A 20927-nucleotide genomic window follows, 5' to 3' on the forward strand; every position below is an offset into this window, starting at 1 on the left:
AATGTCCCATATGGCCTTCTCATGCCCACACTTACAATGTCCCATACAGCCTTCTCATGCCCCCATTTACAATGTCCCATAGGGCCTTCTCATGCCCACACTTACAATGTCCCATATGGCCTTCTCATGCCTGCACTTACAATGCCCCATAGAGCCTTCTTATGCCCCCACTTACAATGTCCCATTGGGCCTTCTCATGCCCATCTTACAATGTCCCATAAGGCCTTCTCATGCCCACACTTACAATGTCCCATATGGCCTTCTCATGCCTGCACTTACAATGTCCCATAGGGCCTTCTCATGCCCACACTAACAATGTCCCATAGGGCCTTCTTATGCCCATCTTACAAAGTCCCATAGGGCCTTCTCATGCCCACACTTACAATGTCCCATAGGGCCTTCTCATGCCCATCTTACAATGTCCCATAGGGCCTTCTCATGCCCACACTTACAATGTCCCATAGGGCCTTCTCATGCACACACTTAAAATGTCCCATAGGGCCTTCTTATGCCCACACTTACAATGTCCCATTGGGCCTTCTCATGCCCATCTTACAATGTTCCATAAGGCCTTCTCATGCCCACACTTACAATGTCCCATAGGGCCTTCTCATGCCTGCACTTACAATGTCCCATAGGGCCTTCTTATGCCCACACTTACAATGTCCCATAGGGCCTTCTCATGCCCATCTTACAATGTCCCATAGGGATTTCTCATGCCCACACTTACAATGTTCCAAACGGCCTTCTCATGCCCACACTTACAGTACCCCATAGGGCCTTCTCATGCCCACACCTACCCACAAGTTGTGACATATTTATATGAAGAAAGAGAAAATTCGATAAAAGCAATATAAGTGGGAACCAAAATGGGTAGTAATATAAACCCTAATGTGGACACCATGAAGGGAGACCAATCAATTGAAACAAGGTGCACAAACCCTCCAAATACAGCAAAAGGGAACAAAAACACACAGACTTAATGGTGAGACAGGGGAGATATATATTTGGAGGGAAAAAATACCATTAAATATGGCAATAAAGGTGAAAGTCATCTTGTTTTGTCACAAAGCTAACTCGCATGATAGGGAAAAGAGGATATTTTGAATGTTGGCTATGAGTGAGGGCTTAAAGTGGGCCCATGTTCTTACCGATTCGTGGCCTCCAATCACTACCTGAAGAAGGGAATACTGCTCTGGACTGGGGACTAAGACAACTGGCATCAAGAATCAGATGTTTCAATACAAACCTTTTCCAATAAGTGGCATTGCAACAGACTCATACGCTCTAGCTTTCTCCAGAATGTTCCTAAAACACTGCCCCAGATTTCTCTTGTATTCCTCATCTGACATGCTGCTTGTCCACTTGGGAATGATGCAATGGATCACCTTACGTTTCATTTCACTGTCATCATATTCTTGGACATCACCCACCTATCAATCAGAGAGAATAGATTCAAAATGCAATGTCCTGAAAAATCATTTTTTGGTGACAATTTTTTTAATCAAATTATTTTCTTTTCTCTGGCTGAGTGAACACTCCAATAACATAACAATTCACATATAAGAAATCTGATGTATTCTCACATTTTATTTACTCAGTTTGTTTCTGAAATACCAATACTGGATTCAGATGACACTGTTTTCACTGAATTAGACTATTCTAGAAACAAGAAATGGACAGCGAGCAGTCTGTCTGCTTGTTTACATAGGGAGCTTCCATTTGCATTGAAATGCCAATAATTCAACAGTGTTAGGGATCCAATGGTGACATCAGGTTAGAAATTATAAATCAATGAATACAAAAGATTAAGTCATGTGCATTTTTTTATATATCCGTCACAATTGTCATCTTTAAAATCAGTAGTGGTACCAACAAATGGGAAGGTTATAATGCAAATACCATAACACTCCCCCTGATTAGGCTAGGTTACCATGTATGTGCCCAAAAACCTGTAGTTATAAATATCTTAGATACATGTAACCCTTTACCTCATATAACATATCGTTTTTTAGACAGTTGATACAAATGTAACAAAGTTAGTGGTGCAGTGTGCTATAAAAAGAATACTTGTTACCTGTTTGACTACATATGCAGAGGCCTGCCTGTTGTCTGTTACTGTAGTGTTGTACGACTGTTACATTCAACATCAATTTTAACCATTTTACATTTTTGGTACATATCTATCATGTGCAGAAAGATTTAAGAGTAAATTCTGATCGTAATAACTATGTAATTTTTCACCGAAGAATTTGTTATGTGCTTCAAAATTTTGAGAGAACTCACTGTCAAGCCAATGAAGCTGTATGACCAACCATAGCTGCTGTTTCTCATGCTTGAGATTTTAAAGTTCTCTGTCTATGTCTATATCACTAAATCATCTGAATTTGATAATTTATAAAAACTAATCATTGCCGACATCAATATCTGATCCTTTACCAAAGTTATTGAAGCATTCATAGTAGTTATTCTAATTGTGCGAACTCAAGAAAGGTTGAACAAAATCTGCAGCCTCCATTTTGGAGAGTGGAGAATATGACCCAGTTACATAAATAGCATAGTACTAATGAAGTTAAAGCTGTGACCACATGATCTGACATAATGGTCATTCACATAGATGAATGTAGTATCTAATATTGGGGTTTTCCTGACGGTGGCTCTATGAAAACCAGCTCAAAATGGCTGATGTTTAGAGCAGGCATCAAAAGACACTTGCATGAGAATGGAGTAGAGGCATCCAAAGGTGCTTGCACAAGGTAAAGGGTTAATTTATGTACTAGAATTTCTAAATATGACTTCTTTACCTTTTATTAATTATATTCTTACTACACACTAATTTATGAGCAGTCAAATGAGTTGGATGAATAGATGAAATTAATTAATTTGAATATTTATATTGTAAAGATAATTTACTGAACTTTCACCTCATAAAGGTCTTTTCTGGGGGTTGATTAAACTAGTCTCACACCTTTGGTCCAGTCTTTATCCTCACTGCCCTTTATACACCTACCTGTGACTTCAAATCTCTGTTCCTACAAGTGACCATGGCTTTGCATTTGTTGTTGGTAATGTCACCAGTGTAGATCAAAACTTTGAAGACCTCTGTAAAGGGGAATATGCGTTTGTCCCTTTCTGATACATTGTGTGGATGGCCAGTTTTCTTTAAAGATGTATCTTGTATTATTGTTTGCAGAACTGAAGGAAGCACAGACCCTGACCGAACTGTCTGTTCAAGCCTATTTTTGAAGTGCTTATCTGCTGCCCTGTTATTTTCTAATTTTGCTGTGAAGATGAGTGCAATCAATTCAAGAATTTCGTCATCCATGTCGATAAAGTGAATCTCTTTCAGACTGCAGCTGCCTTGTCCTGATGAGCTGTACCCCATGACTGCTAAGAAATACTGAACCGCACATATCTCCTTGGGAACTCCATGCCATCCTGAAAATTAAATTTTTTGTTTAATAAACAAACTACCTTGATTACAGAACAATTCCTGTTTCTCCAAAGATAATGATAACACACTATCGTAAACAAATAAATAATAGATCATCTTTTGACAACTGACCCAGCAGATTTGGTAGCATTTTTGTAAGATGTTTTAATCAAGCTAATTATTTTATGAAGGGAAGACAATTTTTGATGGAAAACACAAACATTGGACATTTTAAGCATATGTGTTATACTCATTCATTTCTGGCAAAAACATATTAGCATACTCTATGAGAATACTGCAGGAGCATAATGAAAAATTCAATCACTGATTGGGCTCAATCCTAAGTATGACCTAAATTAACTTCATAAAAATTACTATAAACAAAACTTAAAGCATTAAGACTCCCAACTAATGAAGTTCATCTAAGTTCCTAAAATCCCTACAATTTTTTGTACAGGTCTTGTTGTTTAAATCTTCATTCCTGTCTGAAAGACTAAAACTATGTGTATATGGTATTTGCCGGCCTATAATTCAATGCGGAATAAAAGTCAAATTTGCAGATTTTGTAAATTTTGCATCCTTCATCCATATATAAGTTGATGCTGAGAATAAAACATAGCCACATTAATAACTAGGCTTCATCTTTTTACATATAGTTCATTCTACACTGCATCACCAATTTTATTTTATATATAACCCAATAAATTTTCAGGTCAACATTATTAAATGTAGTTAAAAGTACCAAATTCATTACACATGAACTTTTTAAACCTCCCAGCTGGGATGTTTTTCTTCCCAAGATGAAGGGTTTCCCCTGTCCCTCATTGAAAATTATTACTCGAAATTATTATTTTTGAAAAATATCCAAAACAGATATTTTGGGGGATTTGGGGGAGTGGGGTAGACTACCGGTGATCATGTGGCTGTGAAATGGCTTTTGTGGGGAGACAATGACACTTCAGTCACTAATGAGACAGACAATAACCTACAGTAATCGCTGATTATAATATGTGTGATCAGTAGAAATACAAAATGGATTAAACACATTAATAGATTATGATTGGATTACCAAAGAGCTCAAGCTGCATAAAACAATATTATTTAGATTCTTTAGGCAGGGTTGGTTTGGCTTTGGACTGTTTAAAATTTGTCAAAATGAATTATGCTTTATAAACTGAGCCAACTCTTACAATTCACCAACACTAAGTGCTGAAGTTAAACCAACCTGAACTGATTGCTGGTAGAGCTATGGACTGCACTTGCAGTGTTTCAGCTTTATAAAAGCAACTCATCACCGCTTTCCATAAATCATCCAAGCATTTATGTTGTCCTTGTGATGTTTTGCTGTACTTTTCCCACTGTGGTCCAACTGTATGAATGACAGATGGGTAGTTTAGATTACCTCCCGATGTTATACATGAAGTTCCTACATCTAAAAGTCCATTTTCTTTGATATATTTGTTGCTTTCTTCAGTAAATTGTCTACCTGCTGTATCAGCTATGACCCTGGCAACTCCAGCAGTATGTCTGAGACCTTCATTTGCTGCATTGACAATGACATCAACTTGAGCTCGTAGAATAGGACATTTGTATACAAATATTTTGATTCCCTCAGCTGTTGTGAAAGGCCTTCTTGTATTATCTGGAGATGGACTTTTGCCATCAGATGTACCAGGTGAAAAATTCTGCTGACCAATATTTTGTAGTCGATTTATTACAGAATTGTTATTCTCCTCCTCTTCTGAAGATGAAATTTCATTGCGAGGACTAACTGTACTGGCTTGAAAACCTCTCTTAGATCTCTCTTGCTTATCATGCTTTTTATGTTGAACTTTTTCACATGATTTCTCAAGATTAATTCCTTGTTTGATTTGATACTCTCTTTGCAAACTCTTATCTTGAATCAGTTTTTCCTCCAGGCACTGAAAGGAATGACAAAAATCAAACACACTTATATTCCATAATCAGAGCATAATCATATTCTCCTTGACGACATGTCAGACATAAAATTCTCTTCAAAGTACCTGCTGCACCAATTTAATATTATTTGACATTAAATTCTGATATAAAAGATTTGGCAATGGACCTTTCTGACCTGTAAATATTGTTTAGCAATATCTTATGAAACTATCTAAAGCCAATAAGAAGGCTGTCAGTTAAAACAGGTCTCCTCTGCAACAAAACTCAACTCAGTATTACAACTCAACTTAACTCAGTATTACAACAAATGTTTACTCCATATTACTCAAAAATTGACACATGCATCCTTCTTATTGGTCTGAATAATTCTGAGTGGGACCTTGAGTCAACTAAAATGTCTGTAGGCATGGTGAATATGGTTATTAATAGGCTGTTATAAAGAATCTGAAATCTTCCCAATGACAGGTCTAAATGAAAACTTTAAGAAATGCATAGTAAGGAAAAACTGAATATGCTCAGATTTAACTTTGTCTAATTTCTAAAACTGCATCATGTTTAAAAATATTAGAGTCTATATTCATATATAAGTGAGCATGGGTCATGTGTCAGCTCAGAGCAAATTTTGGAGAGTTTCTTGTCTTACACACGTGTAAGTACAACTTTATTCATCAGCTCTAATCAAAATACGACCATGTAGTAACCACCACATTTCTTCAATGATAAGCAGATGCTTGCTGATAAGACCATACTCTCCACAAACACCATAAAAGCAAGATTCTGATATCGGGTTGTTGTACCAATAAAGGTAAAAGGCCATGCTTGGCTGTCAGAACAGTCAGGCACCTCAATGACTAACCTGGTGCCATTTCAAAGTTAAGTATAAGACTGCAACATTTACCAAAATGTCTAAACATGGTTTATAATCACTGAAACACTGTTGTTTAATCTCAATGATTTGAAACTAAATTTTGGACTCTATCAACCAGTTCAGCATACTGAACAATAACAGCTATTATAATGTACATGATACACCTTGCTCAACTGTTCTGTTTGTTGTATGCCCCTTACCTCTTATAATGACAGGCTTAGAAATTCAAAAAAGTGTTTCTTTACAATAATAATGTTCCTACTCAAAGGTTATGTTATCAAACAGGTTGTTTCAAGGTAAATACTAAACTTTAAAGCAATTTTTATGAGTAGATCAACCTCACGTTTAACATTATTATGAGTAGATCAACCTCACGTTTAACGTTATTATGAGTAAATCAACCTCACGTTTAACATTATTATGAGTAAATCAACCTCACGTTTAACATTATGTAATGTGTGCTAATACCAATTCTCTTCAAATTCGGCTTTTGTCCTAGTGATGCCACATTCGATGTGAAAAAAACAAATACATACATTAAGAAAAGACATGAAAAACCTACTAAACAATCTTCTTAAGCCTAGGTTGAATATACAATTTAATTGGAACAGGTGCTTCCTGCATCAATTACAACTTCATACATGTTCATTTAACCATTTACTGATTCTGTAAACATTTACAAACAGTAAATTATGTCCGACTGTATTCAGAGGTCTATCCCTACCATAGCCTTCTTTTATAGCACATGCACCTTACAAATTACAAGATACGTCATATCTGCATCTACATAATTAGCCATTTACTGCATGTGACTTCCTTATCACATGCACTAATCTTTTATTAAGTCGATAAACTCCACCAATGTTCTCAATGAGCAAAAATGTATTGTACCAGTCAAACAGATTTAGGTAAACCAATGTACACAGCATTATATTTGCTATAAATTGATACACATTTTACTTTGAGACTGCAAATTAGGCTTATCAGAAAAATCACACTGTAATTACAAGTGTCAATAATAAATCAAGTCAGAAATTCATGTAAGAAAACCCAAAATTAAACATCTATTAAGAACCATACAGTATATTTAGAAAAGCGGCAGAGACATATTGGGACTTCTTCATATTCTTCCCTATAACAATTTTTTCTTTATTGGTGAAAAGGAAGCATCCATGAAATACTGTCTCAAATTAGCTGTTTTTTACTGTCATGTGCAGCTACCAGAGTACTTTCATTTTCAAGTCAATATCCAACATGTACTTTTCTGATGGCAATTTTACATACTTTCCTTGGTACAAAGTGCAAGGCTGCAGATGAGCCCGATACATGACAATTGAGCCAATAGAAAGTAGATGCTGGATCTGTTCTGAAAAAACAACACAGAAAACCTAAGAAATGGAGAAATTCATGGAGTGAATCATGGAATCAGACATTTCCATGAAATGTCAGTCTTTTGGCTAATTCATCTCATTTATAAATCACCAGTCGTTTGGGGGGTTAATTAGCATATAGCATGCAAGCTGAGCAAAAGTATAAAATCTTCTAAGGAAACATGAGAACATCTAGATATATATATATAAAAGTTATACCATGTTAACAAGATTCCTTTCTTTTCATAAACTAGCGACATTCAAAACTCAAATTTTTGTATTGTTCAGTTAGTACAATATTAATATCCTAATTTCATTGGAAGTGATAGTGAAACTTCTTATCATCCTTGATCATATCTCTGAGTGCCAGTTCAGGAATTCTCTGAAACTCACTTGCCCTCAATGGTCCATGTGAAGCCAAGCTCTTTATTTTGCGCTTGGTTGCCTTGCATCGGTTAAATTAAGGTAGTTTACACAATAACATTTATAACAGTGTTCGACTGATCAACTTAAGTGAGTTCACCCAACATACGACCGGGGGCGGCTAGATTTTTAAGTTGGATGGATTTGCATGCCTTTTAACTTTCGTTTTATTCCACCTTCTTTATTTGATTCAAAAGGCATAATTGACGTGATAATACAAAGGAGGTCAGCTTGTAATTTAGTGCAACAATACATCCAATACTTCCGCCAGTTCAGTTATCAAAACACTTTTGGGACTTAATTGTGTTCTAATAGAAACGTCTGCAGACATAGCTGACACATGTTACTTTTACATACACATAGCATTTATGATGATCATACTTAAGAGGAACTAAAAGATAGAATTAAAACACAAATTTCACTTAATAAAAAGTATTTAATTGGCACTTAAAAATTAATGTACTGCCTATACTAGGCGTGACATTTTCATTGATCAAAATTTCCTTGAATATCTTTAATTACAATTTATAAAGAATGTCCTTTGGAAAGAAAATTTAACCAATTATATGACTCATTACGAAAGGATGATAATTTTGAAATGTTTATTAAAATTTACAGGTCGTCTCTACCATTTTTGACCATAAAATGAGCGATACATCAACGTTTCAGTTAGCAGTTTCAATCTCAATTTTCTTCAAGTTCAATAATTAGGGATACACTTTTGGGGGATATTTTCTGGTTTTAAAAAAATGGAATCCATGCCTGACCCCACATTATAAGCAGGTTTGTGAGTTATCAGGGCACAAGTTATCAAGGCAGTGGTGTATTTTCCTTTGTCCCTCTGTGTGTCTGTGTGTGATTTGTATTTTTAATGTAGTTTTAACAGTTTTAATAATATTGTAATGATGTCTGCAGTAAGGCAGTATATAGTGATGGCTAACACTGGGGCGTCATGCCACAGATATGTAGCATGATGTCCGACCCAGTCACATTCTCCTGACACCAAGCCAACCAATCCTAACACTTACCTCTTAATGCTGAATGCCTAGTGAGGTAGCTGTTAGTAACATTTTTATAAGCTTCTAGTACGAGTTGGCAAGGGGTTCGAACTTGCAGCCTCACACATTCCAAGGTGGATGCTCTAACCATTAAAATGGTAAGTCACAGCCCCCATGATTTGGAGGAAGAGGAACACAGTATTTCCTTTCCCCTTCGGATCCTATGTGTGACACTGTATCAAAATGGCACTGCTTTTTTGTATAATTCTGTATAATATACTGCTATAATTTCTTAATTTTCCATGAATGTGTTATTCATAACTAAATATTATTTGCATATTATTAAATTTAATGGCTATGTCTTTATTTCCTTTTAAATATGAAATTAAGGCAGTAGCATTGATACTAAACATCATATGAAGCCATTCAGTAAAATCCCCATGATGATATGACCATCCATTCAGGAGGAGAAACAATAACAAGATTTACAAGATGGCAGCTATGGCATCCATACTAAATGAGCAAGCAGTACTCTTTTAATTTTGAACCAACTATACACAAGAAGTCTTCTGGTGAAAATTGCATGTCAACACAACTTTTCATTTAAGAGATCAGTAATAACAACAATGTCAAGATGGCTGCTATAGTGGCCATATTGCACATCAGAATGGCACCATGTTCAAAAGGGAAAAGCAGACACCATACAAAGCCTTTTAGTGTAACTTGATGTGCTGATATGACAATCCTGTCAGAAGGAGTTGCAATAACAAGATTCTTAAGTTTGCCACCATTGTGGACATAATGGGTATCCAAACACTAGTATTTTTTATTTAGGACCAATTCTTGACCATGGGATGAATGTGTGTAAAGTTTCATGATACACTGAAAGGTAGTGCTGGAGGAGCATAAAGAACAAACTTGTGCTCTCACATAAGTAGTGAAGGGGGGCACTTTACGTACAATGGGAATTAGCATTACAGACCCCCCCTGGGTTAGATTACGTACAATGGAAATTTAACATGGCGAAAAATCGTGGGTCAGATTACGTACAAGGGGAATTAACATGGCGATAAATCGTGGGTCACTCTACGTACAAGGGGAATTTAACATGGGGAATAGAGTTTGGGCTTGTTTAGGGACAAGGGGAATGGAACATGGGATTTTTTTTCTTTTTTTTAAAAAAAATTTTTTAAAAAAGGGGTAGGCAATGGAAAGGCTATCTCTTTTCGAGAAATATGGCTGGCCCTGAAAAGGGCCTTTGGGTTTTTCTTCTTCTTCTTTTAACTTCTTAACTTCTTAATTTCTTCCACCATCCTCTTATTTTGTCCATCATTCCTTTCTTCTTTTTCTTTTCTGTTTCCGGCAGCCAGTCCGGGTGGCCCATGGCCCGGAACTTCTCTTGGATTTTCATCCAGTTTGTGTTCAGTTTATCGAATTCATCCCTTTTTTTTCTATTTTCTTCTTCTTTTCTTTCATTGGACCACTTTTCTTTGATCTTCTTGACCTCTTTGGTCAGCACATTCCTCATTAGTTCTTCAGCTTTCTTAAGTTTTTCTAACCCCCACTTCGCGAAACACCAATCTGTCCATTCTACAATGCCTTCTAGAAAGAACCTTGCACTCGTCACATGATCTATCGCTTCTTTTAACTTACCCACTTTGACATACGGTGGGTTAATTAAACCTCTGATTCTCTTCTCCTCATCCTCTATCATTTCTTTTACAATATTTACGGATAAGTGGAGGCTGGTTACTTGTCTTGAGACAAAGTCTTTTGTCACTGCATACCTCCATTCCTGTTCAACCCTTTCTACTACACTCAATCCATCCACCATCCAATACCAACTTCCCATAAGATCATTGTATAAAGCTGAAGCTGCTGGCATCTTCTTGTTTGCTTATTCCGTAGAATGGGTTCCAATGGCCAACACTGTTAGTTTTATACTGAAAGCGCGTATGTGATGGAAAACATCCCCTAAAAACATAAAATTGATCTTACCTAGATCATGACCTAACAACGCGCGGACATGAAGGAAAACATCCCCCTACTTTTTCATTTCATATAATATAACCCCAACTATACTCTTCACATACGCTAAGAAACCCATAATCTACTATTCACACAAACATACCTGAGCTCTTACAAACACAAACACACAAACACATACCCTCACATTTTTTAATAAAGAGTTAGTGTTTATTTTCACACTACTCTACCTACACACACATTGGCAAATTGATCGTTATTTCTTTTCTAGAGTATTGGGTAGCCCTGAAAAGGGCTGTTTTTTGAACTCCTGATGCACCTATCTAATGGTTGCACCTTCCTGGCCTGGCGCCACACACGCATCTTCTTCCCCAGTCTTCTTTCACCTTTCTTCTGGGGATCGCAGAGGGAGGATGATTCGCTTCAACACCCCAATCCTCTGTCTCGGGAATATTGAACGACATCCTCTCTTCTCTTTTCTTTTCCTCTTCTTCCCTCTCTCTTCTCTCCTCCTCTTCCTTCTTTACTCTTGCTTCTTCTACTATAGCCTCCGCTGATAGTTCGTTTACTATGCGCCTGGCATATTCCAGGTGCATCTGGAGTTCTAACAGTTTCACTATTCTGCTATTCATTCTTATGACTGTGTTGATCAATCAACAAGGGTAGCTAGACTGCCCAGTGAGTTTCAATTTATAGTGAAAGCGCGGACGTGAAGGAAAACATCCCCCTAATAACATAAAATTGATCTTACCTAGATCATGACCAAAAAAAAAAAAAACAACAACGCGCGGACCTAAAAGAAACACTCACTCACTTTTTTATGCTACCCATCACTATTTTAAATTTTTTTATAAATCACTTCAATTGACTATCCACATATGCAAAGCAATCCAATCTAACCCTGAATATACACCTCTAACAGCCAAAAAAACAAACATCATTTTTAATCTACTACCCATACCAACTTACTTAAGCCCTTACAAACACTAACACACATACCCTCACATTTTTTAATAAAGAGTTAGTGTTTATATTCACACTACTCTACCTACACACATTGGCAAATGGATTGTTATTTCTTTTCTAGAGTATTGGGTAGCCCTGAAAAGGGCTGTTTTTTTGTTTGCTATGGCATTCTTTTTTAGTTTCTAAGAATGCGATGTCCTCTGAGGATAGACTTTCTGGCGATAGGTCTGCTTCTTCGGAAAGAGAAGAAGAACTCTCTGGTGTCGATACGGCAATCGACAAAGCCTCTGTCAGGTTCAGGTTGTTGCTGCTGTTGTTGTTGCTGCTGTTGCTGCTGTCTCTGAAGTCTGTACTTTTCTGTCCATTCTTCTTTTTCCCTGTTCACTTCTTCTCTGAAGAGCTCTTCTATTAGGTCTTCAGTGATTTTTAGCATTCTCACATTCTCTATTTCTTCTGGCTTCGGTATCAGACTGTGTCTGACCCTATGCAAATTCACGTAGGCTTCGTTGAGCTTAGCTAGTTTGGAGCACATCTTCTTAGGAGGATGAGTCGACAATGGATGGTTAGACTTGAAACAACCCCGGTTCTTAAAGTCAAAGCGCGGACGTGAAGGAAAACATCCCCCACACGGTTTTCTAGTCTCAACGTTTCAGTGAGTGTCATGAGAGGGATAGTAAGAAATGAAAGAGCATCAATCCAACATTCTTATAGCTAAACAAACCACAAAGGCATTTTTTTCAAAACACAACATTTTTTATTCAAAAATCACTTAACACTAAACAACAATTCTAACATTTTTAACAATAATCCAACACTATTAACATCAAACAATCTTTTCAAATCACAAACATTTTTTTCTCAATTGACAATCTACTTTAAACATGGCTGACAACGTTGTGAATGAAATTGTGATTTCCACTGTTGGAAATCATTAGGCCATTGATGGACACTACGTTTCCTAGCTTGAGACAAAAGATAAGCATAATGGTCACAAAACCATCGATCTACTTTCACATCATTTCTAGCAGAAGAACGAGGATCGAAATGAGTCACTAAATGTTCTAAGGAATAGCCCAGGCTGCGATGATGCAGAAAATACACACAGTACTGTCCACACACCAAGGAATCTGTGCCTTGTAATTTCACATTATTGAATCGGGTGGTTTGAGCATTTCTTCTCATAAAATCGATGATATCGTCTTCCAAAGGGGGCAATCCGTACGAATCGAAATATTCCACACATCCTTCTTGAGGAAAGTAGACGGCTACCCAGTGGGTTCCTGGGAGATGACTGTCGTCCGTGTTGATCACGTAAGCTTGATGGTCTTTAGGTTTGCGATGAGGGAGTTCATCTTTAGCACAGACGACAGGATTCCAAGAAGCCGTATACGAACTGTGGTTCAAAAGGTAATAAAGTTCCCAGGTATCCATTGATTTGTGTGTGTTTTTTTCTTCTTCACAGGTAATAATAAGTCTTCAATTCGATCCTGACTTTTTGCTTGAAAATGTCTGACGAATAAACGGTTATTCGTTCTGTTTCCTCACTCTGATTCAGGAGAGCTTCGATATGATGGATCTCTTGAGTGGTTAATGGTGGACAAGAATGTTCACGCAAGTCTTTATACCACTGGTGCAACACGTCTTTGTTCGAGATGAGACTCCAAGCTTCGTCCAGATACTCGTCCAATTTTTCTTCTTGACTTAACATCAGGCATTTATCGTGTTGAATTTGACTGGGATGATCGTTTTGACATCCATAACAATTTTTCTTGATCAATTCCGTCATTTTGTTGACCAAGTGTTTGGCAAAACAGGAGACTAAATGGGCTTCTTGTTCTGGCCATCTTGACTTCATCATGACAACTTCTTCGTCTTTGTCTTGGGATTCTTCTTTTTCCACGGTCTCCTCACATTCCATCTCCAAAGTTTCTCCACTAGGTAAAGAGGGATAACAGTCTTCCATGGTTTCTAGTAATCTAGAATGACTTCTCTCAAACTGTTGATTTCTATCGTATTATCGAATTCTGCATACAGGATGACGTTCACCGTGTTTTCTGCGGGTAGTGGACTCGCAAACTGAATTTCCACACGAATCTGGCCCGATTTTATAGGGTGGAAATGTCCCTCGTCGCTGCCTTGGTCTGGAGTGAAATCAAAAGCCCACAAAGCATAGCCTCCTGCATAATCGTCGTACGTAATGCCGTGACTGGTGTTGGTTCCTAACTGTCCGGTAGCTTCGTACAGGGACAAGTACGATCTCAAATAATTCTTTGCTGCACCAAAGTTAGGCTCGAAAGGTCGGGTACACAAGGTCTTGCCATCGCGACTGACTTCGATCTTGGACACATTGTAATGCTTAAACTCAAAAGGATTTTCGTTGTAGACACCATTGAAAGCTGAATTCTTGACGATACCAACAATCAAACGTTTGGGTAACTGTCCTTGGAACAGATGATCTTCGATCATGGATCGCTGTCCAGCAGGAATGGTGAACGTTTTCACTTCTACGCGTCGTATCGGATACTTGGCGGTTGTTCTGCTCAATGTCTGACTGATGTCGTTACCTACTTTAGGTAACACTTCCACACGACGCACGTAGAGTCTGGCTTCTTGGATGATGGCTTTGTAAGTGGCATCAGCATCAGTAGCCATCAAATGGAAAGCAGCACTACTGCGATTCAGTCTCAGGCGGACATCCACCCCGTTCAGCAAATACTTTTCTTGTAACCACATGTCCAAATGCAAACGATCCATCAGTTCTAAACTACGACTTCCAGCAATTTTCTTTTGTCGTTCTACAAATCCCGTTGGATTTGAAGCATCCCCAGCAAGTGTAGTGCCGTTGAATTTAGTCGCTTGGTCAGGTTTCCATACCACGCAAGCATCCAGATGAGTGTTCTTGGCTTCTTTTCCGTACGTCAAGAGATTTTCCAGGTACGCTCGATAAGGGTAAGTATCCATGCTGCTGCTGACCAGTTTGTTATTCAAGTACAAGTCCACTTCGCTGAACAAGGAATGCATGAAATTGTTGACGGGAGCTACTGCTTCATCAGCGTCTATGTTAGCGGGAGGTGTTCCTTCCATCACTTTCACTTTCAAGTACAAGTAACTGCTATTCAGATCGATGTAATCTTCGGGCTGTCCTTTGATTTCAAACTCGATGGGAGCTGAGGCTGTCAATGAGGAGACGGGATGAAATTCCACCCATTGGGATTCTTGCATCGTCATCATGGTGGGGGGCATGGCAAACATATCCAGTTCCGTCTTGGAACAAGCGCAAGACTCTCGGTGCATCATTTTTCTCTGTGTCTCAATAATCGAAAACGTCTAAGTCTCGAACGGTTCTTCTTTTCTTGGCCTTTCTAGCTTGAAGTCTGGTGAAAGGGTGTTTTCTTCGTCGTCTCTTTCTGCCTTGTCCTTGCTGAATGCCTGATTCGGTAGCGTGCAGGGCATTTATAGGTGTGTCTCGGCGACCCAAAATGTCTTTGCCCGTTTGCAGCAAGACATTTTTGCCTGCCCTCATGAAGGCTTCTTTAGGGTTTTGTTTGTCGATGATGACATTTTGGAGAAATTCTTTGCCTTGCGTCAGTGCCGCATCTTTCAAGGCGTGCAATCCGCGTGTCACCATCGGTTTCAACACCGGGGCCACCGAACGAAAGGCCGATTTTAACATGTCTCCTAAACCGTGTCCTCGCTGTCGAGCAACCCCTCGGTACACTGGATACATGACTTACTTACTAATGTGAGAGAACCGTTTTCGAAAATGGAGTTTCACCGTGACTTTTCCTTTGGTGAATGGAATATTTTGTCCCAAATCTCCTTTTATAGTAATGTTGACCGTGTCCAAATACGACTTGCTGACCGGTAAATAGTGAGGATGGACAAATTCGCGGTGAACGTGGTAAGTGTTTCCACCTTCCTCGTCAGCGTTTGCGGCAGAATCCACTTTGAAAGGAATGACACGCAGTAACGGCACGGAGGTGTGTCCCACCACGTTGTACTCCACCACATCGGAATACACGAACATCAAATTCAGTCCTTGGTTCAGTTCTACCGGGGTACGAAAATACTTGGCAAAAGAATCGTTGTCAGAAATGATTGATAATTCGGGTTTTGTTTTTTGTTCTCCTTTCTTCCTCAGCTCCATGTCACCGCCCAACATGTCAAACAATTCAGGACAAAATAAGAAAGACATGATTTTATCCCCCTCAGGAAATTTTATCAGGAAGCGACGAGCTGTTTTGTGGTACTCCTGGGTGACACTTTTTTGGGCAGTCACCAAAGCTTTCAGAAACACACCATTAAACTTGGTGGCTATGGTGTTGACCAAATGTTGACCACTAAAATAATAACCTGGGGGGATGAACAAGTGATAGTCGGTCCACTTTGGATTTTCTTTGTTAGGGTTTTTCATGGTATATTTGCTATGGGTATCCATCCACTTTTGCACTTGATCGTCATGAACTTGAACCGTAAAATAATTTTGATTGGGAAGGACATTGAGGACTTGGGTCGGGTGAATCATTTCTACTAAAGCCACTTCCCAATGGGCTTCGTGATCTAAGGGGATGGCTTGAGGTAATTTGGCCATGTAACAGCACAACGTGTTATTGGGAAACACCTCCATGGAACTGTCACTGGGTAAGGTTAAGTAAAATTGGTTTTGGTGACTCATAATTCCAGAGTTCTGTGGCTGTCCGAGGGGTTAGTGGATGTCAGAGGCGTGTCTCCGCCCAAAATGGGGTTTTGGTTGTGGTGGTTGTTGGAGTGGTGACTGGCACTGGCACTGGACACAACGTTCCCGTTCGAGGAGAATTTCAGGGAGGGATTGGGAAGCAGGTAACCGATGCAACTGCTCAATAAAATGGTCCACAATTGTTTGTCTCCTTGTTGCAAACTCAAATTGGCGATGGCTGCCCCGATGACACAATACACCACGAAGATTTGGCAGAAAAAGACGATTTGCGTTTTAGGCACACGTTCTCCACACCACACCCACAAGGGTTGTTTTTGTAAATCTTGCACAGAAGAACTAGGTGAAGAAGGAGTGGTCGACGTAGCTGCGTCTGCTGAGTGAAAGGGCATGATGGTCACTTTTTCTTTTTATAGTCGATGACTTGCGAAGCGTCGATCCAAGAATTGAAACTGGGTGGATATCCTTTCCAACGTACTTTGACTTCTTTGACACGTCGTTTGCCCACTTTACGGGTTCTGCGCTCGAGAATGCTTTCGATGTCGTACATGTCGTCTTCTTTTTTGGTGACACATTGTAACTCGGGCAAATAAAACGATCCTTTGAGTACTTCTCCGTTCATGTCTTCCAATTTATAGACGGCAGGATGACGGCCATGCACTCGTCCAGTGACGCGAAACAATTCGGTCGTCCAGTTAGGTAAGTAACCTTTGTCGAAAGTGTGTTTGGTTTTGCCAATGCGCACCCAATCTCCTACGGTCAACTCTCCACTTTTCTTGGGGACAGCCCTCGTTGGGGACGTACCGAACAGGCGCTCAAACACCAGCACTTCGTTCTCGGGAGTCACGTCTTGCGGGGCACGTCCGATGCTTCGATGGTAAGATTGGTTGTACGCTTGCACCAGGTGCAGTAAGATGTCGATGTACTTCAGAGTGTGGTGATGCGTAAAATATTTCCACATGCGTTCTTTCAAAGTGCGTTGAAAATGTTCCACGATGCTGGCTTTGGTTTCGGGATTCTCGGTGGTAAAAAAATGAATGTCACGTTTCTTTAATTCTTTTTGGAAAGCTTGGTTCAGAAATTCGGTGCCTTTGTCCGTTTGCCATCGAAGAGGGTGACGACCGCTTTGTTTCAACACCCGTTGCAGGGCTCGCACTAACTCGCTGCTGGATTTGGAAGTCAAGGGCACGACCCAGGCAAATTTGGAAAAGACGTCGATGACACAAAACAAATATTTGTAGCCACGATTGTAGCTGGCCAAATGAGAGACATCGGCTAAATCGGCTTGCCATTGATGATCGATGCCTTCCACTCGGGTGCGACTTCTGGCAAACTTGCGTCGAATGGGTTTGTGTAAAGTGTAGGTAGCTTGTTCTTGTAACCATCATTGCACTTGAGGTAAACGGAGACTTTTCAGTCGCGTTTTGGCAGCACGATACAATTTTTGAACTCCTGCGTAACCTGCAGGATGGGAGGGATCGTAGTAAATGCTGGCTAAGACTTTTTCCATTTTCTTTTGTGTTGATTGGTGTGTTAATAAGGCACCCACTCTTGGAAGAGGCTACTCTTTTTCTCTTGGGGTATTTTCTTGGATTGCAAGGCTTTGCGTGTGCGACCGGCAATAGGTGTCGAAGAGGAGGAGGATGTCTGAGCGGGGGATATCGGTTCTTGTTTCACTTCTGTCTTCACTTCTGTCTTCACTTTCTTTTTCTCTTGTGAGGAAGAAGGGGTGGCCATCATCTTTTTAATCCATCCAATTCTGGAGGTAGGTGGTGTTGTTAACTTGCGTACTTTTTCTGGTGGAGTTTGAAACCCTTCCTCTTCTTCTCCTTTCTCTGTCTTGGTCACGGGTACTGGTGGTACTGGTACTGGTACTGGTGATGGTGCTGGACTTTTCATCAAGGTCTTAAAATCTTTCAGAGTGGGTAAAGCTGTTTCGTCTAAAGCTTTCTGGTGAAAGAGTTGCAGTCTTTGCAAGAGTTGACCGTACTTTTGCGATTTTTCTGTTTCGGACAAATCTTGGCGATCCATCAAGGATTGCAATTTGTGTTGTAACTGGGACATCTCGCTCAAATTGGGATTGGGGAGGTAAATGCGGGGTGCGTTGTTCTTGCCACCGATGGTATTCCATCCATCGTTTGTAAGGCACTAAAGCTAGTTTTCATCCTTCCATGGGGTTGTCAGGGGTCGATTCTGAGATCTTGGGACTTCCGAGGGCCTTTTTATCTTGCTCCCACCAGTCCTCCCAACATGGTTCCCAAGACTCCTTTCAGTATGGGGCCTAACAAGAGAGGTAAAATACCTCCACGTTGCACTAACATCTTCTTTTTTTGATGAATGGGAATTTTCTTTTGAACCATTTTCCAAAGAACGTGACGATGTTTGCCTAAGCATTGTTTCTGGTGTTTGGACAAAGGGATCGTGCCTTTCAAAACGTTCAAACAACATTCGCACACGGTATCGATGACCTCTTTGGAGGCCGTTTGAATGAGTTTTTTTCGTAGGGGTGGAGAAGCTTTGGACAGGACAGATAACAGGTCCCCATGTTTGGCTAAACGTGGTGGCAGTCCTTTCCTTTTCTTTCCTTGGGGTTTTCTGGAGGGTGACATCTTTGAGTCTTTAGGAGCACCTAAAAACACTGATACCCTACTCGGTCACAGGCCTTTTTTATACTGGAACGCGTCGCCACTGATTGTCTTTACGTCGTATCAGTTTGAGGACAGGCATGACACGTCATGCAGGGGTACGCAACGGACTAAATCGAGCCAGTTCTTGCTTGGACAAATCCAGTAAACTTTGTAACATGCCCGATCTTTCATGGACTTTGATTTTGGGAGAAGGTACTTTGTGAGCAGCAGCCACTGCCGCTAAATTGGAAGGTCCTGCCACTGGGGAAGTTCTTTTGGGGGTCATCAACGGAGAAGTTCTTGGTGTGATCAACGTCTCCAAGTGCTCTTCAGTTCCTGGTGACATTAACGGAGAAGTGGATAAACGTGAGGCTGCCGGAGACGCAGTCACCGCTGTGGCAGGTCGTGGTTTGCGAGTGTAAGGTTGCGTCCTGGCCGAAGTGCCTCTCTTGCGACTAGTTTTCTTCTGTGGACTTTTCTTTTTCTGGGGACTTTTTCTCTGTTTCTTTTTCTGGGGGCTTCTTTTCTTTTTCCGGGGTGGTGTCTGGTAAGAGGAGGGTCCTGCCACTGGAGAAGTTATTCTTCTTGGGGACCTGGTTTTTTTCTTTTTCTTCTTGGGGCTTCGTTGGACTTTTGTCTTGGGGATAACTTTGGGGGCATTAGGATCCCATCTTAAGAGTGAACGAATGATGACCCCTCCTAGAGTACCGCTCCCTCCAGGTTTCAAAATGATTTGATTTTTGGTTTGAGTGTCGATGCGGGGATCGGCCAGTTGGACCAAAGCGACTTTGTTTCGATCGAAAAAGCGTTAGGTTTGATGAGGAATCTGAATGATTCCTTGGAGTAATTGACGTGCTGTCACCGTGAACCATCGTAAGACTTCTTTGAGACTAGCTTCTAAGACACGAGCTCGTGTTTGTGGATCTTTTTCTCGACTGATGCCATACAAGGCACGAATCAATTTGACGGGAAGATGCGACTGAAGGGACGTCATGTTCACACTGTGTGAGACAGACGAAAAAGGGTCTGAGGTTTTTATAGATTTTTTATGGGGAGTGAAATGAAGTCGAGGACGGAGACGTGTACAGGACAGGCCCTCCGTCTTGGCACCAGTGGTGAAACAAGTGGGTACGAAATCGCAAATCCTCGGGAGTCGTAGGTTTCAAATCGACGAGTAAATAGGCGTGTGGAGTTTGAGTGGCATCGTCGTACGCCTGAGTCAGCCAAGGCGTTCCTAACTGTTTGGCTAAGACTTGCACTTGCGATTTATCTCGAGGGCTTTTAAACAAGACCACGTAATGCGCATTGAGACTGATGGTGCGATGGGCTTTACTTTGTTGAAACAAATTTTGGGTGATGTAAACGACACTGGCATTACGGTGATGCCCTTTGCGCGTGAACCACAATTTAATTTCTTCTTCATCTTCTCCTAACATGTCGTCGAAAATGACCAAATGGGTTTGACGGGAGTCAGAGACGATGCCGTCGTCTTCTTTAGGAATGCCTTCCACAAACACGATGGAATCGCCTTGACTTTCTCGCAAGAGGCTGTACGCCGATTGCCACTCTTTGTAACACCACACGATCCGTTGAGGGGGCCGATCGATCAAATGATGTTTATGTTCGATCAAACGTTTGACGAA

The 20927-nt window shown here is 40.1% G+C and overlaps 1 protein-coding gene across 3 annotated transcripts in view; it reads right to left on the reverse strand.

Moving 5' to 3' along the window:
• LOC149795854 (uncharacterized) overlaps positions 1-20927 on the reverse strand; it is a 76552-nt gene that overhangs the window by 21094 nt on the left and 34531 nt on the right. For all 3 annotated transcript variants that reach the window (XM_089965777.1, XM_089965776.1, XM_089965778.1), the window contains 3 exons: positions 4659-5355; positions 3011-3438; positions 1250-1433 (listed from right to left, as the gene is read on the reverse strand). In XM_089965777.1, coding sequence (XP_089821903.1) covers positions 1250-1433; positions 3011-3438; positions 4659-5355 — 1309 coding nt within the window. The remainder of the gene's footprint in view (positions 1-1249; positions 1434-3010; positions 3439-4658; positions 5356-20927) is intronic.

Source organism: Sinohyriopsis cumingii, chromosome 7 (assembly GCF_028554795.1).
Source record: "Sinohyriopsis cumingii isolate HCF-2022 chromosome 7, ASM2855479v2, whole genome shotgun sequence".
In the NCBI taxonomy this organism is placed as follows: Eukaryota; Metazoa; Mollusca; class Bivalvia; order Unionida; family Unionidae; genus Sinohyriopsis; species Sinohyriopsis cumingii.